The sequence below is a fragment of the Larus michahellis genome, chromosome 7 (assembly GCF_964199755.1).
Source record: "Larus michahellis chromosome 7, bLarMic1.1, whole genome shotgun sequence".
NCBI lineage: Eukaryota > Metazoa > Chordata > Aves > Charadriiformes > Laridae > Larus > Larus michahellis.
In genome coordinates, this window is record NC_133902.1 from 9,120,355 (window position 1) to 9,147,003 (window position 26,649).

At 51.4% G+C, this 26,649-nt stretch overlaps 1 protein-coding gene across 1 annotated transcript in view; it reads right to left on the minus strand.

Annotated features, from left to right (window-relative positions):
• Positions 1 to 703: 703 nt before the first annotated feature.
• Positions 704 to 26,649, minus strand: part of MNT (MAX network transcriptional repressor) — a 48,195-nt gene continuing 22,249 nt past the window's right edge. The window contains exons 5-6 of the mRNA XM_074595242.1: positions 9,234 to 9,426; positions 704 to 7,610 (exon numbers count right to left, since the gene is read on the minus strand). Of these exons, the coding sequence (XP_074451343.1) occupies positions 6,895 to 7,610; positions 9,234 to 9,426 (909 nt within the window). The 3' untranslated portion in view covers positions 704 to 6,894. The remainder of the gene's footprint in view (positions 7,611 to 9,233; positions 9,427 to 26,649) is intronic.

Here is a 26,649-nt window from a genome sequence, read left to right on the forward strand (position 1 = left end):
GTCAGTGCCCAGCGCGGAACAGCACCGACCCCAGCCCCGCAAACCAGAGCGGGGCTGCACATACCCAGTGCTGAGCTCGTGCTGGTATTTTGATGATTCAGATTTTGGATTATTATTTTTAAGCTCTATATAATAGCAAGAGAAAGATGCCGCCGCCGGCCCTAACCACAACTCACTTATTTTCCTTAACGCAAAACATCTGTTCCTAACGACGGATGTTTGACTAAGGAAGAAAAAAATCTAAAACCAGTGTTATAATCAATTTTATCTGTCCAAGATGATAGCAAGGGACGGAAAACAGGCCAGAAGTATGACAGTTTTCCTTCCCTCATTCCAGTATCTTTTAGAATTAAAATAAGATTGAAACGAACAGCTGCTCACTGGAGACAACCCACAGATGCGATGTCTCAGAGGAGCCTCATGCCGGGGGTGCCCGGCAGCTGCCCCCCCCCACGCCGTCTCGCAGCTGGGCCCAGCTGCCTGGTAATTGAGTTTAAGCCAGTGCCTAAAGGTGAAGGGGCCGGGGCAGCGCGTGCTCAGGTGGGCAGCGATTGATCTGGCCTTGGCTGGGGACGCTTCAGTACACATCACAGAAAGAAAAGGGGCCAAAAAGCACCAACTGTCCTCACACCGGGCAAATGAGGTCTCCCCCCCCCACCCCCCGCCACGCCCGAGGGAGGTCTCCACACGCCCCTCTGCCCACCCAGCCCACAACAATTGTCACACTTTTTTTTTTTTTTTTTTTTTAAAAAAATGCAAAAAATTCACTCAGGATGCAAACCAGTCCAAGAGAGACACAGGCCACATACAAAAATCGGAGACACGATAAAGTCTTGCATTGAATGTCTATACGTATATAAACAGGCGTGCATACGGACAATCACACCAATACCGACACGAGCAGCAAGTCTCACCTCCACCTACACCACTCAAAGGCATTTTACGTTTTTTTTTTTTTTGTTTCTTTTATTCTTTTGTTACAGAAGGCCACTTTTAATTAAAGAAAAAGAGACAAGTAGTCCAACGCCGGCAGGCAGCAGCCCGGCCGGTCGCTGGACCCGCACGGAAATAACGCTGAACGCCAATTAGTTGGTGGTGGGATTCCTACCCGGGTCAATTGTGTACGGTTTTGAAAGAACGGAAGCCTCGGCAGGCGGGACACCCCCTCGTCGAGCTCTCTGCTCCATGACACTAAACCCGACCCCGGGGGGTGCCCAGCTGAGCCCTCCTTGCCTTCAACACCCAGTTTTCATGGACGGACAGACACCCCTGGTGCAAAAGCCAAGGTCTGACAGCAGCCCTTTGGGTCCAGCCCCGTGCTCCCGGCTGCGAGAGGTGGGTCACGGGCCGGCCCCCACCATGCCCCCGGCAGAACCTGGTCCCGCTGCCAGGCAGGGATGTGCCGGTGCCCCAGGACCAGCCCGGGGACCAGCCTGCGAGCCACTGACCCAGCAACACTGTGGAACAACCCCCTATCGGCTGCCATCCTGCTCCCCACAGACCGAGCGGGCCACAGCGCCCTGGCCAGCCCCGGGCGAGCAAAGGGGGTGCTGCCCCCCTCGCCAGCCGCCCCCGCTGCTCCTCAGGCCACCCCTCACTGCTCAGCCCCCCTCGGGGCACACACAGACCACGAACAAAGCACGCGACTCCTTCCCTGTGGGTCACCGACACAAAAGAACACCCAGGGCATGGTTTCGGTCAGAGCCCAGCTCCGGAACCCACCGAGGCTGGGCCGTGCCACGGCCGGGCGGAACTCGCTGCCCCAGGCACCGGCGGCTGCTGCGCGTCCGTCCCCTCTCGCTCCGCAAATCAAACACCAGCAGAAAAGCGGCCTTGTCTGAAAAGCGGGCTGAAGGCAATGGTCTGGCTTACATGCAAATAAAAATGATTTGTGTTACCGAATGATGCAGTTTGCACAACATTTTCAGCTTTGGAAGCTGGGCTGCATGCGAGGCACCGCGCACCCCGCGGCCCGCAGCAGCCGCCGGCGGCATCCTCAAGTCTCTCCTCAGTCTTTCCTGAGATCAGCGGGGTTTTGCCTGAGAAAGGTGTGAGTCAAGACTTGACGACGTGGCCCTCGGCTGCCGCCACCGCTGCGGAACACCGGCCGCGCTGGAGGCGCCAGCCCCGGGGAAAGCTGCGCCGAGAGCCTGGCTGTCACCGCGCCTGGGCACGAGTCACCGCGTCCCCCGCAGCGCTGGCACGGCTGAGACTGTTGATGCTCTGAGTAATGCCAAGGTCGCTCCAGCCAAGGCAATCCCTCACCCCATACTAGGACAGGAGTGAACGAATTGGGAATTCAAAAATTCCTACCACTTGTCCACCTGATACCATGCAAAAAATGGTTATAATTACTTTTGGTAATTTATCTGCCTTTTCTAAACTCTCCCCTCTCCCTCAGCCTCCCCACCTGTTTTGATCAGTTTTAGAAATCCTGAGCAATCGGAGGATGAGCAAAGGACAGTGGCGGCTCCATCCAGGGCCACGGCAAATGCCGGGCAGCGAGAGGCGGTGACAGGCCCCAGCCGGGGGAGTCCCGAGCAGGGGCCGGCACCGCTTCCAACACCTTGGTCCCGCTCCGGCGGCGGGAGAGCGAAGCGCAGGGAGGCACCAGCCGCTCACACCGACACACACATGCACGAGGGCGCCCGACCCGACCCGACCCGCTGCCTCTCGGAGCCCAGGCGAGCCACGGCGAGAACGTGGGAAATGGGGCCGTTTCCCTTCCTAAACTAAGCTCCAGGCTTCTGGTGAATCTTTACTGGTGAGGTCAGGAATACATTCCCCTATCTAAAGTGTCAGCTCTAAGAACTCTTTTCAGGATAATTTTAAAGTAGCAGTCTGGGTTTATTCCCCTCTGCCTGCACTCGGCAGGTGAGAGCGGGAAGTGGCCCGAAGCAAGGCGGCAGAGGTGCCCGGCCACCAGCCCGCTCCTCCTGGCAGCCGCCCCGGCTCTGCGCAGCCGCGGGGGCTCCCTCGGCCAGGCTGGGCCCCCAGGAGCAAAACTGCTCGTCCGCGGGGCCAGCACAGCCCAGCTCCCGGCCCGGCAGAGCTGTGGAACAAGAGTGGTTTTGGGTGTCACTGCAGCCGCCCGAGGGGTTTTGCTCACACAGACCTGCTGGTGTTTATTTCTAACAAACACAACTGCGCTGGCTGAAGTTTTCAGCACAGAACAAGCTTCTGAGCACGTTTTTTTGCTGTTGGCAGCGTGACATGAACTGTGGGGAGCAGGGGCCGGGGGGCCGGGAAGCACCGCTGGTGACAGACCCCGAGCCTGCCCTCGGTGGGAGCATCCCCGCTAACCGACGGGCTCCGAGCCGGGTTTGATGGGACAGAAAAGCCTTCTCAAAAATACTACACCGAAAACCCATTCACTATTTTTTTTCTGTGGTACAGTTACCAGTAACTGATATTATTCAACAACAGAAGAGATTTCTTGTAAACTTTGTATTTATTGATTATTTTTTTTTTGGGACAAATTAGATCTTCTGAATCCCAAAGTGTACATATATATATATATTTATATATAGCTTTCTCCATAGGGAAAACACATATATCAAAGGAGGAGAGACATTTCTAAAGTGCCCCTTGTTATACAGTACTGAACATAATTTCTAAGAGCATTAGCGTAAATCCGAAGTTTCTGAGCAGGAATGACAGACGTGGGGAAAGAAGGGCTGCGGTTTGCTCTTTTCCCCACAGAACAGAAAGGAGTTTGCTGACTTTAAAAAACAAACAGGAAAACCCCAAAGAAACGTTTCTGGCAGCCCTGGAAAAGGCAGATGAGAATGGGGGGACCCAAGACGCCTGGAGCAGCTCCTGGGCTGGCCCAGCGGGACAAGCTGCTCCTCACGCCGGGGCTGACAGCGGTGACGCGGTCAGAGGTACCGGCACCACAGAACACCCGGGGGAGGGAAAAAACAGCAAAGATGCGGGATTTGTACAGGAGAAGTGTAGGGACACCGTTGCCCTTAAACCATAAGGGAGTAAGAGATGAGGTCAGCAGCATCACCTCTCCGTAGAGTAAAGGCCATTAAATAATCCAGCAGAAAGCTCATTTGCCTCTGTCAAGTAAACCGGGAACTCTTCTCTCCATCCCAGACACGTGTCACTGTGGGAAACACAGAGAGCCGGATGCCTGGTCACCGCCAGCTGCCGGCCCCCACCTCGGGACAAGAAGCCAAGGGGGTTACGGTGGGAGCAGAGGTTCCGTCGCAGAAAGAAGCCGTCATGCTGGCCTGCAGGTAGAAGGGCAGCTCCGACCCGCGCAGGCTGATCCCGCGGCTCCTGCTCCCCGGGACAGGGGGGTCTCGGCCAACACGCGTGTGCTCAGCCCCGCTCCCCGTGCTGGGCTTCTCCTCCTTCAATGAGCTCAGCTACTCTCGACTAGGAAGGAGGTTTCCGGCCTCCACTTTGTGATTTTATGACTTGGACCAGTGAAAAAAGGCAGAAAGAAGCTTCCTCGCCCTCCTAACGCAGCTACAGACGGCAAAGCCACGCGGTTCCTCCTAAGAAGGGAGATGACCCTGTTGCAAATACTGTTTTCAAGAGTTTCTGATGAGGAGCAACTGTCCTGCTACCTAACGCTGTCCTCCAAAACACTGGCACACAAAGCGCAACGTCCTCGGGGAAGCCCCCGCAGGTACAAGGAGACGATGGAGCCCCGGTGACTCTGCTGACCCCACAGTGCTAACGGGGCACTGTAAGTGAGAACAAACGATCTGCTTAAATGCGGTTTAAGAATAAGGAATCCTTCAAGATCTGTCCATTCTGCTGCAGGAACTGTGCTAGCAACATGGGCAAGAGCTTCCTGCGCTCAAGGGTGTGAGGAAAAAAAAAAAGAAAAAGAAAGAAGTGTTAACTATGGAGTAACCCAGGGCTTTATAAAGATTTAATGTGATTCTCAGCCATGTCTGCTCAGAAGGCACAATCACGCTTCGCCTCTGTTTGCAGTATTTACTCCTGCCCCCAGCACAGCTTCAACCGCAGCACGGACGGACGGCGTGGCACTGGCAGGTTTTCTTAACTAAAGCTCCGCCACTGCTCACAGCAGTGCACGACCAGGCAAAGGTCCCGCTGGAGCCCACAGGCATTTTGGGCAGACTGTTTTCCTGTGGAAGATCTCGACCTGAAACCAGAGGCAGCCAGGCAGCCCAGCGAAGGTGCGAGTGCTCGGCCCCACCTCGCCTCCTCCTCCCAAGCCTGGTGGGACGCAGGGACCATCCTCCCATCCTGCCCCAAGGGGAACGGCCACTGGCTGCCGCAGGAACTTGGCCTGCATTAACGACTGAGGAGTATTTGTTTTTAAGAAGAGAGGAAGACAGAAAAGAGATCATTAAGAGCAGTACCACACACAAAACGGTGCGAGGACCAGAATATTCAGTCAGCAATGAAACATGCCCTAAGCAACCCCGCGATCAGGCGGGCGAGTACCCACAGAGCCCAACAACGTCCCTCCTCTCCTGACTCCGCGGAAGTCTGCTGCTGGCTTCAGGGAGATCTGCCCTGACCACCGCGAGGGATGGACGAGAGGGGCCCTTCGGATGAGGGGCTGTTCTTTGGTGCACGTCTCACTGTCGTCTGTAAGACACACATTATACGCACTGATCTCCTGCAGTAGACCATTACCCTACACAAGACTAGACTTTTTCTCCCCCCTAAGAAAAAAAGAGATGTCAAAACTGCCTGCACTTTGGAAGATACGGCATGCACGTCTACCCCTTCTCTAACCCACTGACTCCCGCACTAAAACATGGTCAGCTCAGGAACAAACTAAGAAAAGTAACCCATGCAGCCAATCTACTGAATTTCTGTTGGTCTTCTTGTCCCAGGTTCCACTCTATCAGGCCAGATAAACATATTGCAAGTTGCCAGCACAAAATATCTACCCCTGCAAAACAAAAACGAACCCGAGAAACCTGGGGGCTTGGGACTGGCAGGGGGAATCCTGAAAGGGGGAGTGCCATGCACAGAGCGCTGCAAAATCAGTTATTGCATCAGCAAAACCAAGCCAAAACAAAACCCAACCCCCCCCCCCCCCCCAAAAACCATCCAAACAAAACATTGTCCACCATTAAAATAATAAAAAACATTATTTTTTTGACATAGCTATAAAAATCAAGTCATTTATAAAACTGCGACAAATGAAGTCTGGTTGTGTATTCTTTTTCCTTTTATTAGACAGGACAGAGAATTTCCTTAAAATGCCATAACAAGTCACAGTGATTTTAGATGGTTTTCTGAAATGTAATATACTGACGGGAAATACCTTTAACATGATTTAACTTTTTTTTTTTTTGTCACCGTGTATGTACCCTGGTCCACCAAACCATCTATCTTAAAGTTTCTTGTTTAGAGAGGACACTCTGTCTTCTTCCTCCAAAAATGAATTTTGTCTAATAATCCTGCAAAATAATCAACCTTACAAAAGGCCTTCTTCAAATGTTATATTTATATATATATGTATATACATATATATACACACACATACACACATATATATAAATATAGACTTCTATGTTTTTTTCCCATTCTACGCAGTGTCTCAATAAAGAGATCAGCAATTTTTATTCTACAAAGAAGCAACACATAAAAGGGGAAAATTAAAGTCTTAAGAACATCATATCCATATTCCACTGATTACACATAAAAGGAAAAAAAATCACCATGAACAACTGTCTTTGAAGTTTCCTCGGATTAGCAAAATTCAAGTGCGGAGAGGCCCCGTCTCTGGCTGCCAGCGGCAGGGGGTGACTGGGCAGCTGAGGACAGCCCAGCCCGGCGTCCTGCCACTCGGCGTTTTCTGCACCTCCCTCCCGCGGAGTCAGACGTGGTTGGAATGTATGGAGCTTAGGAAAGGTTCCCAACAAAGACCTCGCCCTCGGACGATCCCCTCTAGGCCAGCTTCAGTGTGCTCACTGGGAATGATGGCATGGTTACCATAGTCACTGGATTTAGGACCGTCTGCCCAACTAACTGCGGGTGATGGACAACTTGGGTTCCTACAGCAGGCTTGGCCATCACCGCTTGCTGGCCAAGGTTTGTGGTTCCATTCACTTGCTGGTGCGAGATGGTGTGAGCAATGTGGCTCACCACAGGCTGGCTGACGGCCACGGGCTGAGGGTAGATGGGCAGCTGCTGGCCGAGGTGGGCCATGTGGTTGATGGTGGCGGGGTGCACAGTGATGTGGCCGATAGGCTGAGCAGCAGTGGTAAGTTGCACAGGGCTGGACGTGGAAGGTGCAATGTGAGCAATGTGCTTGGTCTGTGGACCCTGAATGACGTGGTTGACAGTCTGAATGACCGAAGCGTGGGTAGTGGCGGTGTGGGCAATAACAGTCGATTGCACTGTGGAAGCCGCCACGATGTGAGTCTGTGCGGGGACGATCGCCTGCGGCTGGACCAGTGCTTGTGTCTGGATGGGAGGCTGTGCGTGGGCTGGGGTTTGTTTCTGCTGGATGGAGAGGTGCTGAGGCAGAACCGCCGGGTGGTGGGGAGCAGCGTTCGAAGGGACGGCTTTCAGGAGCTCTGGGTGCTGGCGCTGGGTTAGTTTTGGTAATGAGTTCACTGGCCTGTCATCTTCCATGTCTTCATCCATGTTGTCTTCACCCTCTGGAAAAAATGAAAGGAAGAAACTCCCATAAAAAAGAAAGCAGAGCACGAACTGGACTAACCAGCCTCCCTAAAAGGCAGCACCGGAGGAAGAGACAACAGCAGGAGTCACTGAGCTACGGGCAGGCGGCATGGCACGGCACAGCATGGCACGGCACAGCATGGCACGGCATGGCACGCTCCACCGAGCCCTGGTGGGGTGGCAAACCCCTCTCCTCTCTGCTTGTGGGCCAAGGACCCGGTGCCAGGCAGGTGGGACGAGCTCGAAGCCCCAGCTTGAGAGGGATGCTCACAACAGGCGGAGAGATCTCGCTCGGCAGGGAGGGGAAGCAACGCCAGCAGAGGCAGAGGAGAGCAGCTGGGCTGAACTCCGAATGGGCTGAAGAGGGCTCCTTCTGGGAAGAGGAACAAGGTTTCCTTTCCTGTCCAGTTTTCCACCGATCGGTACCACCCTGTCTGCGCCCAGAGCAGGAAGGAAACAGCCATGGAGAAACATGGCAGCAAGTTCCTCTTCTGGTTCTGGAAAATGGACTCTTGTCCAGCCCAGGAACTAACGAAGCAATGCAGGAACGTGCTGACCCTGCGGAGATCAGGAAGACGAGCAGGGCACCTTGCACTGTCAGCTCTAAAGGCAGCCATGCAGCAGAGAGAAAAATCTCAGAAGATACAGAAGCAGCAGGAAAACCAGGGAAGACACTTCCCTTTTGCAAGCTCTCTGGTCAGTAGTAGCTTGAAGCCATGATTTTCAGCAGAGGCCAGCTGAGAGGTGAGCGGCTGACACTCCTATTGACAAAGCGCTCCTACTCTCAACTTCCATCAGCCTACGCTCGGTGTCTGCGAGTATGTGCAAAGGTGATGAGCCTGATACAAGCCTGAGTGAACCAGAAAAACTCGGGTTTCCCTTCCTGGACCCCGCCGTATCGTCTGCCTGGAGTGCCGAGAGCAAATGCTGTCATGATCTGAAGGAACTGCTGCAAATGGTTACAGACTGCTACAGCCTCCTCATCTCTGGAAAGCAAAGCACTGTACATCCATGGACTGCCTATTCTTCCTGCTGCACAGCACTGGTATGGAGAAAAGCATGCACTCTCCTATCCCACAGAAACGTCTTACTGGGAACAGCACGCCAGATATTCGTTAGTATCATTTCATCTTCACTGTGAATCCTCTTCACACAACGTGAAGGCTCATTAAGTTGTTCAAACAATCTGGTGATCCTTCCTGTACCAATTCCTTCTTCTCTGCGTGGCTGAACACCCTCCCGCATCCACACAAATACCTCGGGATGCTCACGCACCACTCAGTTCTAATGAGCAGGGATGCAGTTATCCAAGAGGACAACTGAGCTCTGAAAGCAGGGAGCTCCATGTGAGGTACCAGCAGACTGCACGTGCAGACCTGCACTTTGTACCTACCTAACGCTGATGCATGATTCTCAGTTTACTTTACCCAAGTGGCAGCATATTATTAGGCCACCTTCAATGATTACAAACCACTTGAAAACCTTTTACTTTATTCTGAATGCAAAGAAACCTTGATGGTGCTAAATGAAGATCCCCACCACCACTATGTAACTGTGTCAGTGAGGTACAGTGGTGATTACAAGAGAAAAACTATGGGTACCTGATGCTGTCGAGGTAGATGCCTGGTCATCCTCTGGCTGAACTGTCTGTCGAATAATTCTGTCGATCTCCAAGATGTCCATCCACTGGCTCAACTCGTTCTTCAATTCTGCCAGTCGCTGCTGGGTAGCAATCTTCTCTCTTGCCAGCCGCTCCATCTCATGTTCATATTCTTTTTCCTTCCTCTTTAAAGTCTGAAAACAGAGGGAAGAAAAAGAAATATAAGGAGAACAAAGACAAATATAATCTACACTAACCTGGTCATGCCCATGCCCATAGCTCGGGTTTTTTTATTACCAGTTACACTGGTGTAAAACGTGCTCAGATATAGTTACGCCTTTCCAGTTCAAGCAGAAAGGGAAAGAATAAGAGCTGGCTACGAAAACCTAAAGTGTTACTTTGGCCAACTGCTTTCTGCCTTCTGAAGGAAAACTGATGAGCCTCCAAAACTGAAATGCTTTGCCACGTCAGGTGTGAGTCCCTCCAACTCCAGGGGTAAGTTTAAAGCCTAGAACTCCTCAGGAAAAGCTGTAAGGCTTTCTCTCTGAAAATAAGCATTTCTGCCACTCTAAAGACAGAAACGGAAATCTTCTTCCTGCATTCTTCCTCCTTCACTCTCAACAGAACTGAAAAATTAAGAATCAAAAGTACTGAACTATGACTCGTATCTGTAATGTGGAAGCCAGACCCTTCCCAGCACAGTGCTTCCACGCTGCTGACTTCCCGAACAAAACACGGGGCACTGACACTACGGTTGTGCAAACACTGGCAAGAAAGAACCTCTGTAAAGACACCAACAAATGACCCAAGGGTGCAGAGCGCTTGTGGACCTGACTCAAGGGTGCAGAGCACTCATGGACCATGAGGCAGACCGTCTGAGGTCCAGACAGGGATTGTTGGAGGTGCAGCAACATAACCCGGGACTGCGTCCACTCCTCTCTTCTGTTGCAGTCCAAGGGCGTTCCCTGTTGCACTTCAACATCAGCTGAAAGCAACAGGGGTCAGAACTCAGTTCCCAACACCAGCCTTACGGAATCTCTGAAGAGGATGAGGGTTCATGGCAGGTTGGTGGGATGGTGTGGAGGGAGGGACATGGGTGCAGTTCCCTCTGCTCGCCAGGCGAGAGGACACAAGACCATGGTGAGTTAGCCACCTGGAGAGTGGGGCTAGGGAGTTTTACTACATCCATCTATTCCCAAGCATCCCTAGGGAAAGGAAGCACCTACACAGACAGCGGTGCTCCTGCACAGCAACCCACTGCTGGCCCACAGCTTGAGAACGGTGGAAAATCCCCCACATCCTCGCACAAAGACAGAAACCCCGTGCAGAAAACTCTGCTCTTATGCGGGAAGATAAAACCACAGACATATTGAAGTATTTCAAAGACAAAGCGCGTAGGAAGAGATAGTATCTTTTACTAAACCAACCGACAGTAGCTGGGGAAGAAAGACAAGCTTCAGGCACACAAGCCCAAGTAGGTCTACACAAAACCACGGCGCATTTCCAGAACCAGCACATAAATCACGGAGAGAGAGGGAACTTTTACATGGTCAGAAGAAAAGAAAAAGCACAAGTATTAACTAGCTTTTGAGCAACACACACCACACCGAGAGCTCCTGACCTAGCAGAGGCGGCTCAGAGCAACAATACCCACATCCTGGGGGAGATCCTGCAGTCAAATGCGAAGGAACAGTGTGTGTCCTCCTCTGCTGCTAATGCCCGCTCAGCGTTGGAATTCTGATACGTTCATCGGCCGGGGAGGGAAGAGATGCTGCGTCAGTCCGCACAGTACACAAAAATGCCAAACACTACCCAGTACTATTAATGGGAAATATAAACCACATAGATCTGATGGGGATCAATTATTGAGCAGCGCAGCAGAAAAACAATAGCTGACCTCCACGGAAGGTGCTGGTTTATGAGATTTTAAGCCAGTGTAGCACTGAATAGTAACAGGATAGAGAACCTGTCCCCCAGCCCAGGTCAGTACGTACTGTAAGCGTAAAAGAGACAAAATAAGTAAAATCCACAAAACCATGTATAGCCTGTCTGTTTTCTAAAGTTAAGTTTCGCCATTGGGAATCTACATCACGTACACACTTCTGAAAATACCAGCTATAGAGACCTCCACAGAGCCTGCACGGATGCTCTTCTTCACTCGCTGCGGGCAGGCACTGAATTTAAAAGCAAACCTTACCCTTAGCAGAGCGGCAGAGGATCAGACTCATGATCTCCTGAATATGTGCTCTTTATTTCTCTCTCAAATTCTCCAGGACAACTGGAATCAGAACCTGACCTCATGCGCTTCAGTGGTTCTGCTTGGTTTTTATCTCAAAAGTTAGCCAGGAATAACATTAAAGCCTGTTCAGCCAGGCCTTTAATTCAGCCTAAGCCAACACAAGGACAGGGTAGCTCCCGTCTTCTTATAGAAAAGTAAAATGCCAAAAAAAAAAGGTACCTTTGTCCTGATGATAACAAAAAAAGGAAGTATTTTTAAAATGGCCAAACAATGCGTATTAGCAGGGCACAATCATTCCAGACGTGTAAATGGAGACAACTCCTCTCCAGGAGGCGGTGCTTTGCCTCCTGGCACAGCTGGCTTTAGCCCTGCTAAAAGCCTCTCGAAAGGGACCGTTTTCAGGCAAAGGGGCAGTTCTGTCCCTCTGGCTGCTTTCTAACTCGTAAGGAGGCAGCAGACACGGCAAGGTTTTACACTGGGACACCCCAGCAGACCCCATAACCTACAGTGAGAGGAGTCACTGGGGCAGCAGGGAGGTCTTTTGGTGCAGGCGACGCAGGTACGTGGGGACGAGGACTCCGGGGACTCCCAGCACTGCACCAGCACTGACCTCTAGCCCAGAGACGGCATTCAGATCCACACATGGCAAAGCCAAAATCCGTATGCCCGTTTTAACGTCCATTATCCTACTGAGTGCGGGCGAAGCATTTTGCCTGACCCAGAAAACACGGTAACACTGCGCGCGTGCTTTGACTTCCCCGCAGCCGAAGGGACGTGGGTGGGACACGGAGGGCAATGAGGAAGGTGCACGTGCCTGTGCTCAGGTCTAAATATGCAAGAAGAGAACTCGTCTGACTGTCTTCCCTCTTACTATCTAATCAGGAAAGCAGTAAGTAGGAGAAAGCCTGAGATTACCATTGCTGCATACAGAAGCGAGCCCAGCCCCTCTGCAGTGTTTTCTCTCCAAACGCGCTCTCCTTGCAGTTACTCACGGGGCACGATGACGAAAGGACAGACTACGGTACCACAGCTTTCCAGGAAGCGTCAGAAAGAAATCCAGGCAGGCTCAGCACGCGTTTCCTGCACAGCACAAGCATAGTCAAGCAGATCTGGCTCCCTTCCCTGCTGTGAGAGGACTCCCAGCACCAGGGGAAAGCACAACTATGAGGCTGTGGGGAGGGAGGCTGGTAATTAGTTATAAACTTTTAATTACTGAAAAGGCAGGCAAACCCTTAGCAAGCACCAGGGTGAGTCTTCCAGTGAGCGGGGCCAGGGAGCTCGCTGTCGCTCTCCGGGTGTACTGCTCCCCCTGCACGGGCTTTGGGACGGGGAGCTGCTCCAAGCCCAAGCCTGGCGCCGTGGGCTCTGCCTCCCCCTGCACCGCCGGCCCCTCCCGCACTGGGACACGGCTTGTTGGGGTGCCAGCTCCCCAAGCCTGGGAGCAGGAACAGACTCGACCCTGACCCGCCAGCTCCTGTGCAGCGGTGGGCACCCATCTCCTGCAGGAACCTGCTGGAGAGGGACAGGGAGTAGGGACCTTCCTGCCTTGGTCCTTCTTCCCACCGGTGGCTGGTATGGAAGAGGGTGGGTGCACATCTCCCCGTGTCCCCTCTGATCAGCATAACCAGCAGCCCCCTGGACAGACGGCCATCTGGCATCTGCCTGCCAATAGGTTATTCTGCAAATCATCCTGCCCACACCAGGTGCCAGGTTTTCTCGTCAGTCAGCAGAAAGTCCCCAGCCACAGCCAAACCTTACTCATTCTGACTTTGCTCGCCTACCTACTCCCAAACAGAAAACACCTTCAGAGATATGCGTTGGCCTACAGTACATTTTTTCTAAAACAGGAATTTCTTACAGCAGCAGCAGTATCACAATAGATCCTACGCGATACAAAGAAAAAAAAAGTCAGAGCAGTTTTAAAATAAGCAGCCACACAGACACTCCTTCCACCAAACCCAAACCTTTGGGATCTTCCAACAGAATTGGCACATAAGGCTAGAGCTGAAACGGGCAGAGGGGGCCCTGAAACTACATACAACAAAATAACTAGTTAAGAACGAAATTTCAATAAAAGGAATACATACAAATGCCTGACCATCTGTCTTTCTAGGTCTGAAATTTCATGAAGGCAGACGCATGTGTCTGGGACAGCTGCAGGTCTGTAACTGCCACCACCCACATCCCCGGCTGCCGGGAACGGCAACGGCGAGGGCTCCGATAAGGTGCTGGTACCTGGGGTGATGGTTAAGCTGTCTGCCAAGCTCCCGAAGGATACCCATCCCCAGGTTTGACCCAGGCGTGAAGACTCAAACCCTTGTTCCTGAATTCCCTCCCCAGAAGATGCTGCTTTCCCTTGCAGCATCTTGCTGTTTCTCTCAGCATGTGGTCCCTGCAGCAGGGGACAGGTCTGGAGTCCCCCAGGCCCCTGAAAGTCACTATTTTAAGGATGGTGGCACCAAAAGGTGAGAAACCCTGAGGAGAGTTCGAACTGAATGGCTTTGCCTGTCGGAGGAGGAAATGAGCTAGCAGGCCAGAGGGCTCACCAAAACACACCTTCGCTGCTGCCGATATTGGCAGGTGTGACCGAGGCAGCTGGAGTCCCTCCTCCTCCCAAGGTTAAGCTGAATCTGAAACACTCTGGTATTAAAAAAACCAAACCAGCCCAACCTCGTAATTGGAATCAATTGACCAAAAATTCCTGCCACACACCAAGCAGCTCAACAAGCACCCGGGCATCGCAGAACCACCAGTGGGCTCCTTTCTCATCGCAGCAGTCCCCTCTCCCAGGGTGACAGGACAAGCACTTGCAGAGACAATGTGGCCTGAGGACAGCTGTGCTCCAGCAGAAGCCCACGGCTGGCAGTCCTTGCGTCCGGGCTTGGAGTCCCTATTCCAGCCCTGGCTTTGCAGCTAGACTTCAAATGCTGTTGTTAAAACCCTCTGCTCCCCTCCCTTCTGCATCTGCTGCAACTTCGGGCTGGGAGATGCTGAGAGAGACGAAAATCTGTGTGATTTCAAAGTTTATTTGACTTTGAATTATCTGAATGTGAAACAATTACAAAAAAAAAAAAAAAGCAGCTGAGCTCCCTCCTGATAGGCAGTTATGTGCTTTGCGAGTTTCACGCTTAGCCTTGGTTCACGCTGTGTCACAGACTTAGTCCCTGGCGAGGATGAGGATCTGCGCACATCCAGGGAAAGTGCTACGCAAAGCCTGCTGCGTGGGCGAGCGCGCCCGCTGCGGGCCTTGCCCCAGGCTCAGGTCCCTTGCCGTGCGCAGCACGATGCTGTGGTCTGGGAAGCCACAGAGGACACCGCGGAGCCGGGGAGCAGACCCAGTGCCCCTTCCTCCTCCCCGCTGGTTCTCTGTTCCGTACAAAGCAGCTGGGCACTCACAACCCAAACCCGGCAAGACTTGATCTGAGCACAACCCACGTGTACCAAAGAAGGCAGTGCGATTTCCCCCAGCCCAACAGACGCACACACCCCCCCCCCCGCCAAGACTGCTCTTTTCCAAGGAATAAAATTCAGCACAGACTCTCCTCCTTATGTGTGTGCAGTGATGACTGTAGGATTTCTTTTTTTAACATCGAGGAATTGGAAGCCCGGGTTGCCCAGGCAACTTTTACTCCGCAGTGTGAGGAAACTACGGCGAGAATCACAACTGATTTATTTTTCACTTCCATGCACTTCAAAAAATTCCGATGCGCTTAAAAAAATTCCGCAAGAGCAGCACTTAAAAGATCCAGTAAGCCCTGACCCTGAGGTGGGGGAAGCTGAGCTACCCCAGGAAGAAATCACGTATTTCCTCATTATCATCTGAATCCATCCATGGTTTTTGACAGTTGTGAAGTTCTGCAAATCAGCGGCTGGCTCTGGTGAAAATGAGTTGATCATTTCACTCTGAACATTTACAGTTCTCCCAGTTTAACTCCTAACCACACCTGAAATAGGGAGCTGAGGCCAAATAAAGCACACGGTAATCGTTTGCTGCAGGGATCAGTATCCCTGCAAGAACAATTTGGAACGCGAAAGCTGTATTTAAAAGGTGCTTTAACCACACAGCCACACACTTCAGCATGTGTGTAATATGAAGTACCAGAGTGGTTGCATGGAAAACACGCCTGACTCTGAAGCCACGAGCAAGTCCTTTGCTGGGCAACGCCAAGAGGGGACCAAGGGCCAGGGAGCCGGCTCTGACGGACTCTCTCCTGCACAGAACGGCTGCTGCTGCCACATGCAGGTGGAAACGGGGACAAGGAGGCAAGGGCCGCGGTGAAGAGTCCCTTCACCTTCTATTTAAACAGCAGCGACCAAATTAAAATCCATACATGGGTTTGCTTTTGCTCCCCGTGAGTGTCTGATTTTCCTCCTTCACACGTAGCTGTCAGCTTCAAAGCAGCCTTTACCCACGTGGATTATTAAAGCACGACCAGCACAACTGCAGTGACAGCAAACACCTGATGCAATACCGGTTGTAACGTCTTGCTCCTTTGTGCCCATTCTTCTCACTGTTTCAGAGCGCTTTTTGGTCCTTGTGTGCATCCCACTTGCCATTATTTGGTAAACAAACAGACACAAACTACTGTTGTCACTACACAGCGACCGTCATTTATCACTGTAAAGAATTTTCCATTTTATAGCTGGCTGTAATTAAATTGCTTATTCTTATGTCAAGATTGAAAATAATGCCCCCAATGCCTTCTCTGTGCTTGCCTCAAGAATAACGTTAGCCCTGTAGTTGGCATTAGTGAGGTTTAAAAGGTCTTATTGAAAAGCTGCCCTTATAAACATTATATTAGCAATTTAAAAACACACTTTCAATTATGAGCTTTTCCAAAAACCTATTTCAGCTGTTGTGTTTGTTCTATTGCGTGGTGTTCACTGATGAAAAATTCCTCATCAATGAGCAATCACGAAAGCGATTTGCAATTTTGAACCAGATTCTTTAACCCTTTGCTCCTGGGATCGCAGCCGCTGCAGCAAGCCGGGAGTTGCGGGGCCAGGGGAGGTCCCCGAGCAGCAATCCCTCCTGCGGGATTCAGACTGTGCCGTTCAGACCCGACCCAGACGGGCAGGCTTTCCACTGCCATACAGAGCTTTGATTCCTACATATAATGAGGAAAAAAAAGGCTAAACCCTAAGGAAGAGGATCTTATCCTTGCAGGGACTGCCGTGCTGCAGCACATCTACAGCATCACTGCTCCACCAGCCTGTCTCCACAAATGCTGCAACCAGGAACACCAGAAGATAGAGGGGTGCCGAGCACCCTGGAGTCCCCAGACAGCCCAAGCCCCACAACTCTGTTGGCAGAGGTGCCCCGCTCGCCTGTTGGACTTTGGAGTTTTGCATTAGTTATATCAATTTGGACTTTCCTACTTTGAACCTTGCTAAATTTGCTATTAAGTTCTTCAGGTGCAGTTTGTTTAAAGCTCAGCATCTAGAGAAATCTCTTGCCTCAGTCCAACCCGACCTGCTGCGATGAAGGGAGAGCCCATGAAAGGAGGAACCCTGAGAGCCGGGTCTCCCCATGGCATCAGGCGGGTGTCCCCAGCCTCCACAGCGAGCGTGCACGCTAGCCTGCGCTAGCAAAGGTGACAGCACCCACTACAGCACGGCTGCAAAGGACCCGCTCCTGCACCCGGGACCTGCTGGACCCGAGCTCCTGCCAGCAGGCCCGGCAGCACCGGGCAGGATCTGGCCATCAGCAGAAGCAATAGCGGTACCTCTCCTTCTGCTTGTGTGGAACCCCAGCTGGTTGCCAAGGGAACCAAAGCCATGGTTTCCATGGCAACTGCTTCATTCAGCTGGCTCTTGGAGATGAAATCCTGCAGCAGTACCGGATGCGCCAGCCTGGTACCACCGATGGCAAAGTACAGGTCATGGCACAACAGTACCACTGCAGCAGCTGACGGTGCTGCCCCTCGGCTCCCCACGCGCGCCGCCCCACTGACATCACCCACGTGCCGCTACACCCCGACAGTTCGTACCACCGCAGCTTCTCCGTGGGGTCTCCTGAGCCTTTGCTCAGTACAGCGTCACAGTCTCACTTTCCCCAGGTGCAGTGGAAAAATCTCGACAGGCTGGACCCAAAGCTCTGAGGTGTTAACACGCAGTGCTGAGCGCTGGGGAACGCGTGGACTGGGGTCCTGCAGCCACTGGTTCTCAGCAGACCACGAGAACAGACCATGAGAAGCGGCAGCGTGTGATGAGGGAGAGGCAGAGCAGAACGAGGACTTCAGGCTGCCACTGTTTGTGCACCGATTTCAGCCTCCTAAGCTCTAAAAGCTATTACCTCATATGAGCACCAAAACCAAAAGAGAACTTGCCAGGTGAAACCACCCATGCTTCTCAGAGGTCTCATCACCAGCAGCCTGCAGCAGGCCGACCCCATCCAGGAACCCTGCTACCCTCCTTCAAAGGGGAGGAGGCGACCTGCAGTGCGGGGTGATGGCCAGGTGCAGGTCTGCCCGCGGGTCTCTTGGACCCGACGTTCGGCAAAGCCTCCTCACCCGTCTCTTCCATGTGTTGAAGCAGCCGGAGAGCGCTGCCGGGGTCTGGGAGGGGACCTCACCCTCACACGCACGCAGCGAGCACCGTCACCTCTCGCTCGCTGCAGAGGCTGCACCGGCTCCTCTGCGAGCACGAGAGAAATGTGCTGGGCAGGGGCTTGTCCCCCGCGCCTCTGTGCGCGCCCACCTCTGCTCCATCGCACTGCATGGGAAGAAATGAGCATCCAGACAGAAATACTTCACAGCACAGGAAATCTGCCGGGAGCAGGGAAATCATGGGAAAATCAGAACAAGCATTGTTACTTACATTTATTACTTTGCACATTGTTAGCACTTAAGACTCCTGATAAAAAAAGACATTGGGCCATAATCTCGCGAACAAAACTCCAGCTGAAACGTGGCTATCTGCACTGGCCTTGCAGATCCGAGAGGACCCGTTCTCCTGAAGCACCACTCTCTGGACAAGTACAGACAGTTCTAGGGTAGAGGGCAGGAAGAATCCACACCAGGAGGACAAAGAATAAATTCAGAAAAAAAGCAAAAAAAAAAAAGCAGCAAATGACTGGAACACACAGTAGAAATACAAACCAGGGAAGGGCATAGCCGTGCCCAGGGCCAGTCACCAAAACCCTGCTGGGCTTCTACCAGTTTAGCAAAAAGTATCATTTGCAATGACTAAGTGTTAAGTTTGGTTGTCTGTTTTCCTTTTTTTTAAATTATTTTTTTAAATTATCTTTGTCATTCAGGAAATAAGTGAGACATTTTCAATGATGCTAATGGATTCTGGATGCCCAAAATACTGTGGTGTTTGTTATTCACAAAATTGGGAAATGTATCTCCGGTACAACTGTAATAATTTTCTGCAAGCAAAACTAAAGCGTGCTGCGTTTCCGTGAGCGATTGTCATCGACACAACTGCTGGACGCAGGACCCTCGCAAGCCCTTCCCCAGCCTACGTGACGATGCACAGACAGCAGCTCCGGAGGGCCACGAGCAGTTACGCCTCAGAGCTGCAGCCAGATCTCTCGCTGCTAGAGACGAGGAGATTAATGTGGAGACACATTATCGCTACATTGACTTGCTGCAGCATTCTTGTATTTTTCTTGGAGGAATCTCACAGCAGCCGGAGTTTTGGATGGGTCCCGGGTCCAGAGCTCCCTTTGTTTGTATTCCTACACATTTGGCTCAGCCAAGGGGCAGATGATGGGGTCCCCGACAACCGTGAGCTCAGACAGAACCACCCCGCCCAGCAGAAGAGGACCCCCCTGCACACATGCTGCGGCAGTGGGCCTGGGAGACCGAGGTCCTGGTGACTCAGAGAAGGACGCCATCCTCCCGCACCACCCCTCTGCCCCGTTTCTCCATCCTCGTAAGGAGGTCAGTGCCAGTTACTCACATCCCGATGGCTCCACCTACGGCCCACGGAGCAGATCTGGGTCACCAGGGGATTTCTCTCCACCTCCCTCCCTCATCATTATGGCCAGGGTAGCAGTGGGAGGACGCAAAACCCAGTTATTCAATACAAACCGACCCTGACACCTCTGCAAGGCCACGGATCAAAGCCGTGCACCTGAGTGAAAATCTTTGCCTCTGTGCTCACGGGCTGCAAGCACCATCTGGCAGAGAGCTCTGGTGCTCACTGTGCCCGCACAGCACCAGTGCTCAGATTCCCCATGACCGCTCGTGAAGGTGGTCCCAAGGCTGAAGCTCCTCTGCAGGGCACAGCATGCACCGCTGGGGTGAGACACTGCCTTACAGCAGGTACAGTCCCATGAAATTCGTAAATATGAAGTGATGGGAAGGTGCCAGCTGCTGGAGACAATGCATTCTGAATCACGACACACGCTACTCCCAAAGAGCAGAATATAGCCAGAATCAACCAGCTTTCTGCAAACCCACTCAACCTGCGCAACATTAACATCACTGCAGAACGTTTGCAGAGTGAAATCAATCTTCTTTTAGTGATACTTTCTCTTAGGGATACTTCCCTTTGGGAAGAGGAGCGAAATAAAAGTTATTCTTTCTAATGCTGCAGGAAACTGCACAATCACCCTTGGGGAGGTAGTTCCTGTTCTCCTGAAATACAAACACAGTGAATAATCAGGTACCTGCCCAACAGATGGCACCCAACTCACACCTACTTCGTACAGGTCACCTCCCGTCTACCTTCCTCTTTCAACCAGAGCCATAACTTTCAAAGACGTAATTTCCCCTTAATGCTGTCTCCAGATGACCTGAGCAGCCTGGTTATTCAGATCAAGATGTATCTCAGCACGACAGCACCAACAGTCCCTACTTGACACCCTCGTTATCAAGACTGCGGACTGTATTTTCTCCCGTGGGTGCCATACGGGCTGTCCCTGAGTGAACACTAGGTCACCAACAGAGATTTAAGAAAACAGTAAGAATTCCACAGTGAAAGGGTCAATCTAAACGTAAACTTGGTATAGTATTTTAACTCATAATGATGTAAAAGACAAGCAAGACAGCTAAAAGAAAAAGGAACTGGAAAAGAAAAAAATCCATTTTTTCTGGTTTGCTCGTTTGATGCGTTTGTTAACAGCAGTTCCACTGCTTCCCTGCGTCACCCCCCTCCTCACAGCCTGCGGGTCTCCCCCAGGGACAGGGAAGAGAAAGGGGGAGAAAAGAAGTCCCAGCTGCACACAGAAAAGTGTTTGGATAAAACCACAATTGGCACGGCAAGTCCAAGGCACAGGCAGGATCAGAGTCGCTGTTAACTTTTGATAAATAACAACTGAGACAGGGAGCCTTGTAAAAATCTCACTCGCGTTTCCACATCCTCCAAAGCACGTTCTATCAGTATTTCTATCACATCGGAGTAACACCGACACGACAACAGGAGATTAAGCCGATACCAACTTCCTGCTGCTGTACGACAGTTTCAAAATCCCCCTCGTTTATTATTTCGTAGTTGACAATGTCTGGCAAAGCTGCCACCGGCACCTCCGACTAGCGCTGCGTAACGTGGGCTGAACTCTGCTGCTCTTAAGCAGTGAAAACAATGATTATTGCCCCTTGCAATTATTTGTTTGTAATTTTAATAGGCCAGTAATGCCTTCACTATAATTTTAAAGAGTAACAACACACACCTTTGCTACTGCTACCGAGAACAGGAGTCCAAACTACGCTTGTGAGTTGTGCCACGGGTCCCCGACCTCTTCCCTCCCGGGCTCTCAGGGAAGAGCAAAAACACAAAACAAACCAGTTATGATGTCGGTGTGGTTTTTTGTTTGTTTGGGGGTTTTGCCTTGTTTTAAAGGTAGGTGGCTTCTGCAATGTTACACACAAACCAGAGCCCGCGCAGCCGAGCTGTAGCCATCACCGCTCCGTCAGGCCCCGCACACCCGCCTCCCGCGACGCTCTCCCACCGCAGCAGCGCCTCAACAGGCTACACACACCCACCGCTTCCAAACCCCTGCCACACTCCGCTTACGGCTTGGTTTGGTTTTTACAACCTTGAGTGCTTCTTTAAGCTACCACTTAAATGACAGCAGTATGACAGAAGTAGATTCTCTAACAATTAAAAAAACACACAGAGGATTTAGAATCCTGTCTACCCTTTCCACGCTCCCATGTATGAGTCACTGTTAAAAAAAAAAAAGAAAAAATCGCCATCCCTTTTGGCAAAGGTTAAGAAACAGCTTCCACGTGCTCGGCAGGGTTCAAACACTGGGCATTTTTAAGCACTCTACTGCATGACATGTTTTGTGGCCACTCCTGCCAATACAAGCCACTGGCTGCTCTCCGGATGGAGCCTCCCGTCAGCCGGGCCGTGCTGCAGGTGGGGAGGGATGGCAGAGGGTTCAGTTTCAGATGCCCACGGCTGCCTGGGAGCCACATCAGTTCTGTTAGCTGTGCCAGCTCGAGTACCAAACTCTCCGACTCAAGATGGGAATCCCACGTTTCTTCCACTCAATGACCGTGCAAGTCACCCAAAGGGGAAACGATGCCAGCGCTGCTGCGTGCTAACGCAGTCCCGGGCTGCGTGCTGGAAGCGACAGACACACACCCGGCAGCGGAACTCAGGCTGGCTCTGACCGGCACCGAGAGCCAAGGGACTGGAAGCCGCTCCCAGCATCCCCTGGCGTCGCAGGTCAAGCACCCCATCTCCCGTATCGATGCAGCCCGATGTTGTGCCTCTGAATCAATTCTTCAGTGACTCCATCAAGGGCAGGAACCAGACCCTGCTCCTGCTGTGCACGAACAGCTCCCACTGGCTCCAGTGGAAGATCAACCCTACAGCCTAGTTCTTACCCAGTTCACAGTTTTAAGCAGGTTCTAACTTGCTTTACTTTACTAAACACTATTTTTTAAAGGTCTTATTTCTCTCTTTCTGAAATCTACAGATGACACCCTGTTGCATGATCACAGCCTTTATCATTGCTGGAAGCCTTTATTATTGGCGATGAAGTTCAGGCTAATTAGGCAAGATAGAATCAATTGATCAGGTCAGGTAAACAACGTGAAGAAGCACTGTTGGCATGTGAGTGCTGGTCACATGAAGGGGGCACTGAGAGCTCTAATGGACCCAGTTCTTACTGGGCAAGTTTTATAGAAGACAGCTATATTCACCTAGTAGCTGGCACTGAATAAAAAATAACAGTTTCAGCTACACTCTTCAAGGTGGGGAACTTAATTGGATTCAGCACAGTTTGGCTTATGCATTTTGATCAATAATCCAGTCACTGGAATGCTTGAATGTAAATGAGCCGTGTTCTTTATACAGGACCAAACGCTAACGTCAGATGAGCGGGGTCTCTGCGGTACGGCACCTCCCTCCATCAGGAACCAGCACGTCTGCAGTGGCCCCTGGGACACCGAGACCCTAACTTCAGCGTTACCACCGGACTGTAAAAATCCACTAGTCTTGTTGTTCTGGTCCTCGAGACTAGACAGGGATGAATTAATAAAACCAAACTAAAAGAAGAAGGTGCTGTGGTTATTAACAGCAAAATTTAACAAGTGTGAAAACAGTATTTGCTCTGTTCACAAGATCAGCTTAAAAAGGACAGCACACAGAATTTTTGCATGCACTATCTGGGCATCCTTGGACAGTGCTTTGTATACATTCTGCTCTTGAGGGAGAAAATTCTGTTGCTTACTGTTGGCATAAATGGGAAACTGCACCATTTTTAGGTGCACAGCGTGTTGCTTCAGGCAGTGTGAAACGCCAGAAGAGACTAGGTGAGGATACACAATTTAAACGTCTCATATAAACAATTAGCATTACCGATGAGCACAGGTAAGCCAGCTCACGATGGATTTCTGCTCCTGGCAGGAGGTCGGGAATCAGCTCTGTAATTTATTGTCTGTCTGACACAGCACCCTGTGCTCTCAGCTTAGCAGGTGACTGTGAGAGCGTGTCACGGGGACACATGGACAGGAGAGGTGGCAGAGGAGCCTGCGCTGCAAACAGCGGTGGCGCAGGAGGGAGCAGGCACAAGGGAAGGCAAAATAACCAACGTGCTAATGGTGAAAAACCGAACGGGCCTCCCGCATCCAAGTACAATGACTGGTGTTGACACGTCCTCTGCTGCAGGATGATGGGGTTTGTTTATGAAGGGACAGAGCCCATTCTCCCGCCCAGGATAATCACTGCTCCTCAATGCCTACTTCACACCCGCACCCAGGGTCTGAGTTTGCTGAACTACTGTTTTTCTTTCCATCTGACAATGATCTGAGACCTATGAACTTCTGTCCTTGCTTTAACTTCAGCCTGAAGCAGTTCCATATGACAAAGGGAAATAACATCCATGTGGGCAGTGGTGACCCAGCCAGCAGGTCGGCCGAGGCCACACTATGGCCACCTAAAGGCAGTCCAGCTGAGGAAGCCCATGTTGGTAATCAGACGAGGAAATCAGGCACACTTCCCTCAAAACGAACAATGCAGTCATTACTTGGAAATCGAAAGAGATGTCAGTTACCTTGAGTCCAGCACACCATGATTTTTTTTAGCATGAACAATTTTTTTTAGCTCCTGGGAAAGGAACACGGAAACCATGAGGTGGTCCCTCACCACGAGCAGCCGCAGCCCAGCACCTGCCCAGCCTCGGGAGGGGAAGATTTCCACCGTGAACATGGAGACTATTTTACTTTGGTAAAATACTTCTCTGGCCAGCTGGTCTACAGTTCAAGTGAGAGCAAGGGGCCTGCAGTCTGTCACACAAGCAGTATCGTGACTTTTCAATGGCTTCAGCACTCCTTCATAGATTTCTCTAAGTACATACAGCCAGAAAAATCAAAAGATTGGTCTGCAACAAAAATTTATCTGGCTGCTTCCTGGGAGGACTACAGCATGGCCCAAGAGGCAAGTTTCCAGCCGGCGTCAGTCAGTGGCCTTGCTCCAGTACCCGCCAGGTCAGCGGGACACCGGGTACAACACCAACGCCAGCCCCAGCTCCTGGCGCAGAAAGGAATTCTACCCTTCCTGAGGCAACAGACGATGTAGAATACAACCAATTTGTCGGAAGTTCATCACAGCTATTTCCTACCCGTAACACTACAAGCAGCAAGGAGGGCTGGGAAATGACTTCTATGAATTTGCAAGCAAAGTCGATTTCTTCATCAGAGCAAATACTCCTCTGTAGGACTAAGGCCCAAATCTATCATCACGGAACACCCCCCAGCACTCCTGCAAGCATCTGAGCAGCACACGCAGCAGTTTGGACCACAGCGGTGCCCTGCTTCGCAAACTGCAAAGGATTCTACTCTTTGCCTCTCGCAGGCCCCGGGAAGCTCAGCTCTGGCTAATGTTTTGTAAGCACGTTATTATTTACTCAGCATTTGACTCTGGTTGTAGGGGGGAAACTGGCAGTGTGATGTGACGTCTGCCAGGCTGCGGCTGTGCTGCTCACGAGCCGGCTCATTTTGGCTGTCCTGATGTCACCTGGTGAGCGCATCGCCTGGATGTCATCTTACACTAAATATGCAACAGAAAACAACCCCTGAAAGTGCAAGGTGTTCAGGTACCACAGTGACAGGCACAGTTTGAGAACACAGAAGAGAAAACACTCTTGCTTAAGGGCTTCAATTAGCTTCCAACTAAGATGATTACAACATTTCCTAGGGGGCAAGGAATGCTTCAAAGGGAATCAGATCAGAGCACCCAGCTGCACAGACGTCCTGGCCACGAACCATCCGACTCCTGCGCAGCTCTGCTCCCTGGCCACCAGCAGCACCTTCTCCAGCACAAGAGAAGTGCGGTGCAATTCCCTCTGGTAGCGTGGCTCCCCGGAGAGATGACAGCTTGTCCAGAGAGATGACAGGCTTGTCGTCCCGCTCTCTGCCAGGGGACACTGCTCCAGTGGCTGATGTTGGCCTTCCTCAGCCGACGGGACGGCGCTCTACTCTCTCAAAGCAAACAGCATTTTCTTCCCCCAACACACCACTTCATGCATCTTAGAAACTTTCCGGAGGCCTCCAGCATTTTCACTCATGTTTTGCAGGGAGGAAAGCAAAGAACGAAGGGCGAGGTGGCCTGTGGAATAAATGCCGCTGGGGACCGGAGCCCACCCTCTCCGTGGCCACAGGGACAACTCCCTCAGCCGAGAGCCACAGCACAACAGCCTACACTGCCTGGAACTGAATCACCATTTAAAAGGATTATTAACTTCCAGCTGGTTTCAGCCTAATTTCCTTTGTGCAACAGTGTGTTTAATTGCAGAGATTCTAATTTACTGTTGCAGAGCACAAGCCCAACTCTTAAGGATAAATTAAAATGACAGCTCCATGGGAAGTTCGGAATTTAACTTTCTGACTTATCTGATTTGATGCAGATACAAAAATTTAAATCCAGCCGAGGAAACAAACAGCCTGTTTCAAAGAAGTTCCAGCTGGAATGGGGAAAAAGGATTTTGCAGGAAGAGAGGCTGCAACAATTAGTGCACTGTCACACTCCTCGCGGGCACCCATCACCAGCTAAGCAGAGCCTCAGGGCCCGCACGCTGCGCTCTTCTGCAAGACTCATTTGGGACTGTTTTTTTGGTGTTTTTTCCCTGCTTTAGGGAAAAACTACTTTGCTATACTGAGAGCAAGAGGTTTTACTTTTAAATCTCCTTTGTACAATTCCCCTGTTGTCTTTGCAAGGGAGAGGGGTAAGCACCAGCCTATCCAGTGAAACACACCGAGTCTGGTGCATCATTTGCTGCCAAGAAGGCAACATTTCTTCTGTTTTGTCTTGCTCCTGTCTGCACATTAGGCTGGGATCCATCTCACCCTGCCTGAGCTGGTAAGAGGTGTCTGCAGTCCCGCCTATGCTCCCCGTAACCCTGGGGAGAGGCGTCATCCTCAGGCAGTTCATCCATCCCCACGCTGATGCACATTGTTTTTGTTGCAGCAGATCTAAGCTAAAATCAAACTGAATTTAAAAAAAAAAATAATTTAATTTTGAACTCTGAAAATTCAACTCAGATTTCTAATCATCCGTTTTTTTCAGGCAAATAATTAGTACACTCAAACTTTTAGCAGAACAGCATCCCGTGACTCAGGCGGAGACGCACAGCGAAGGCGCTGCCAAGGAAAATGCTCTCCGTTTGGGACACTCCCTGCTGCGCGGACTCTGGCAGCAGCTGCCGCGGCGCTCCCGCCGCCACCTGAGGAGGAGGAGGAGGTGGTGAGGCACCATGAGTGTGGCCTGCGCCAGCTGG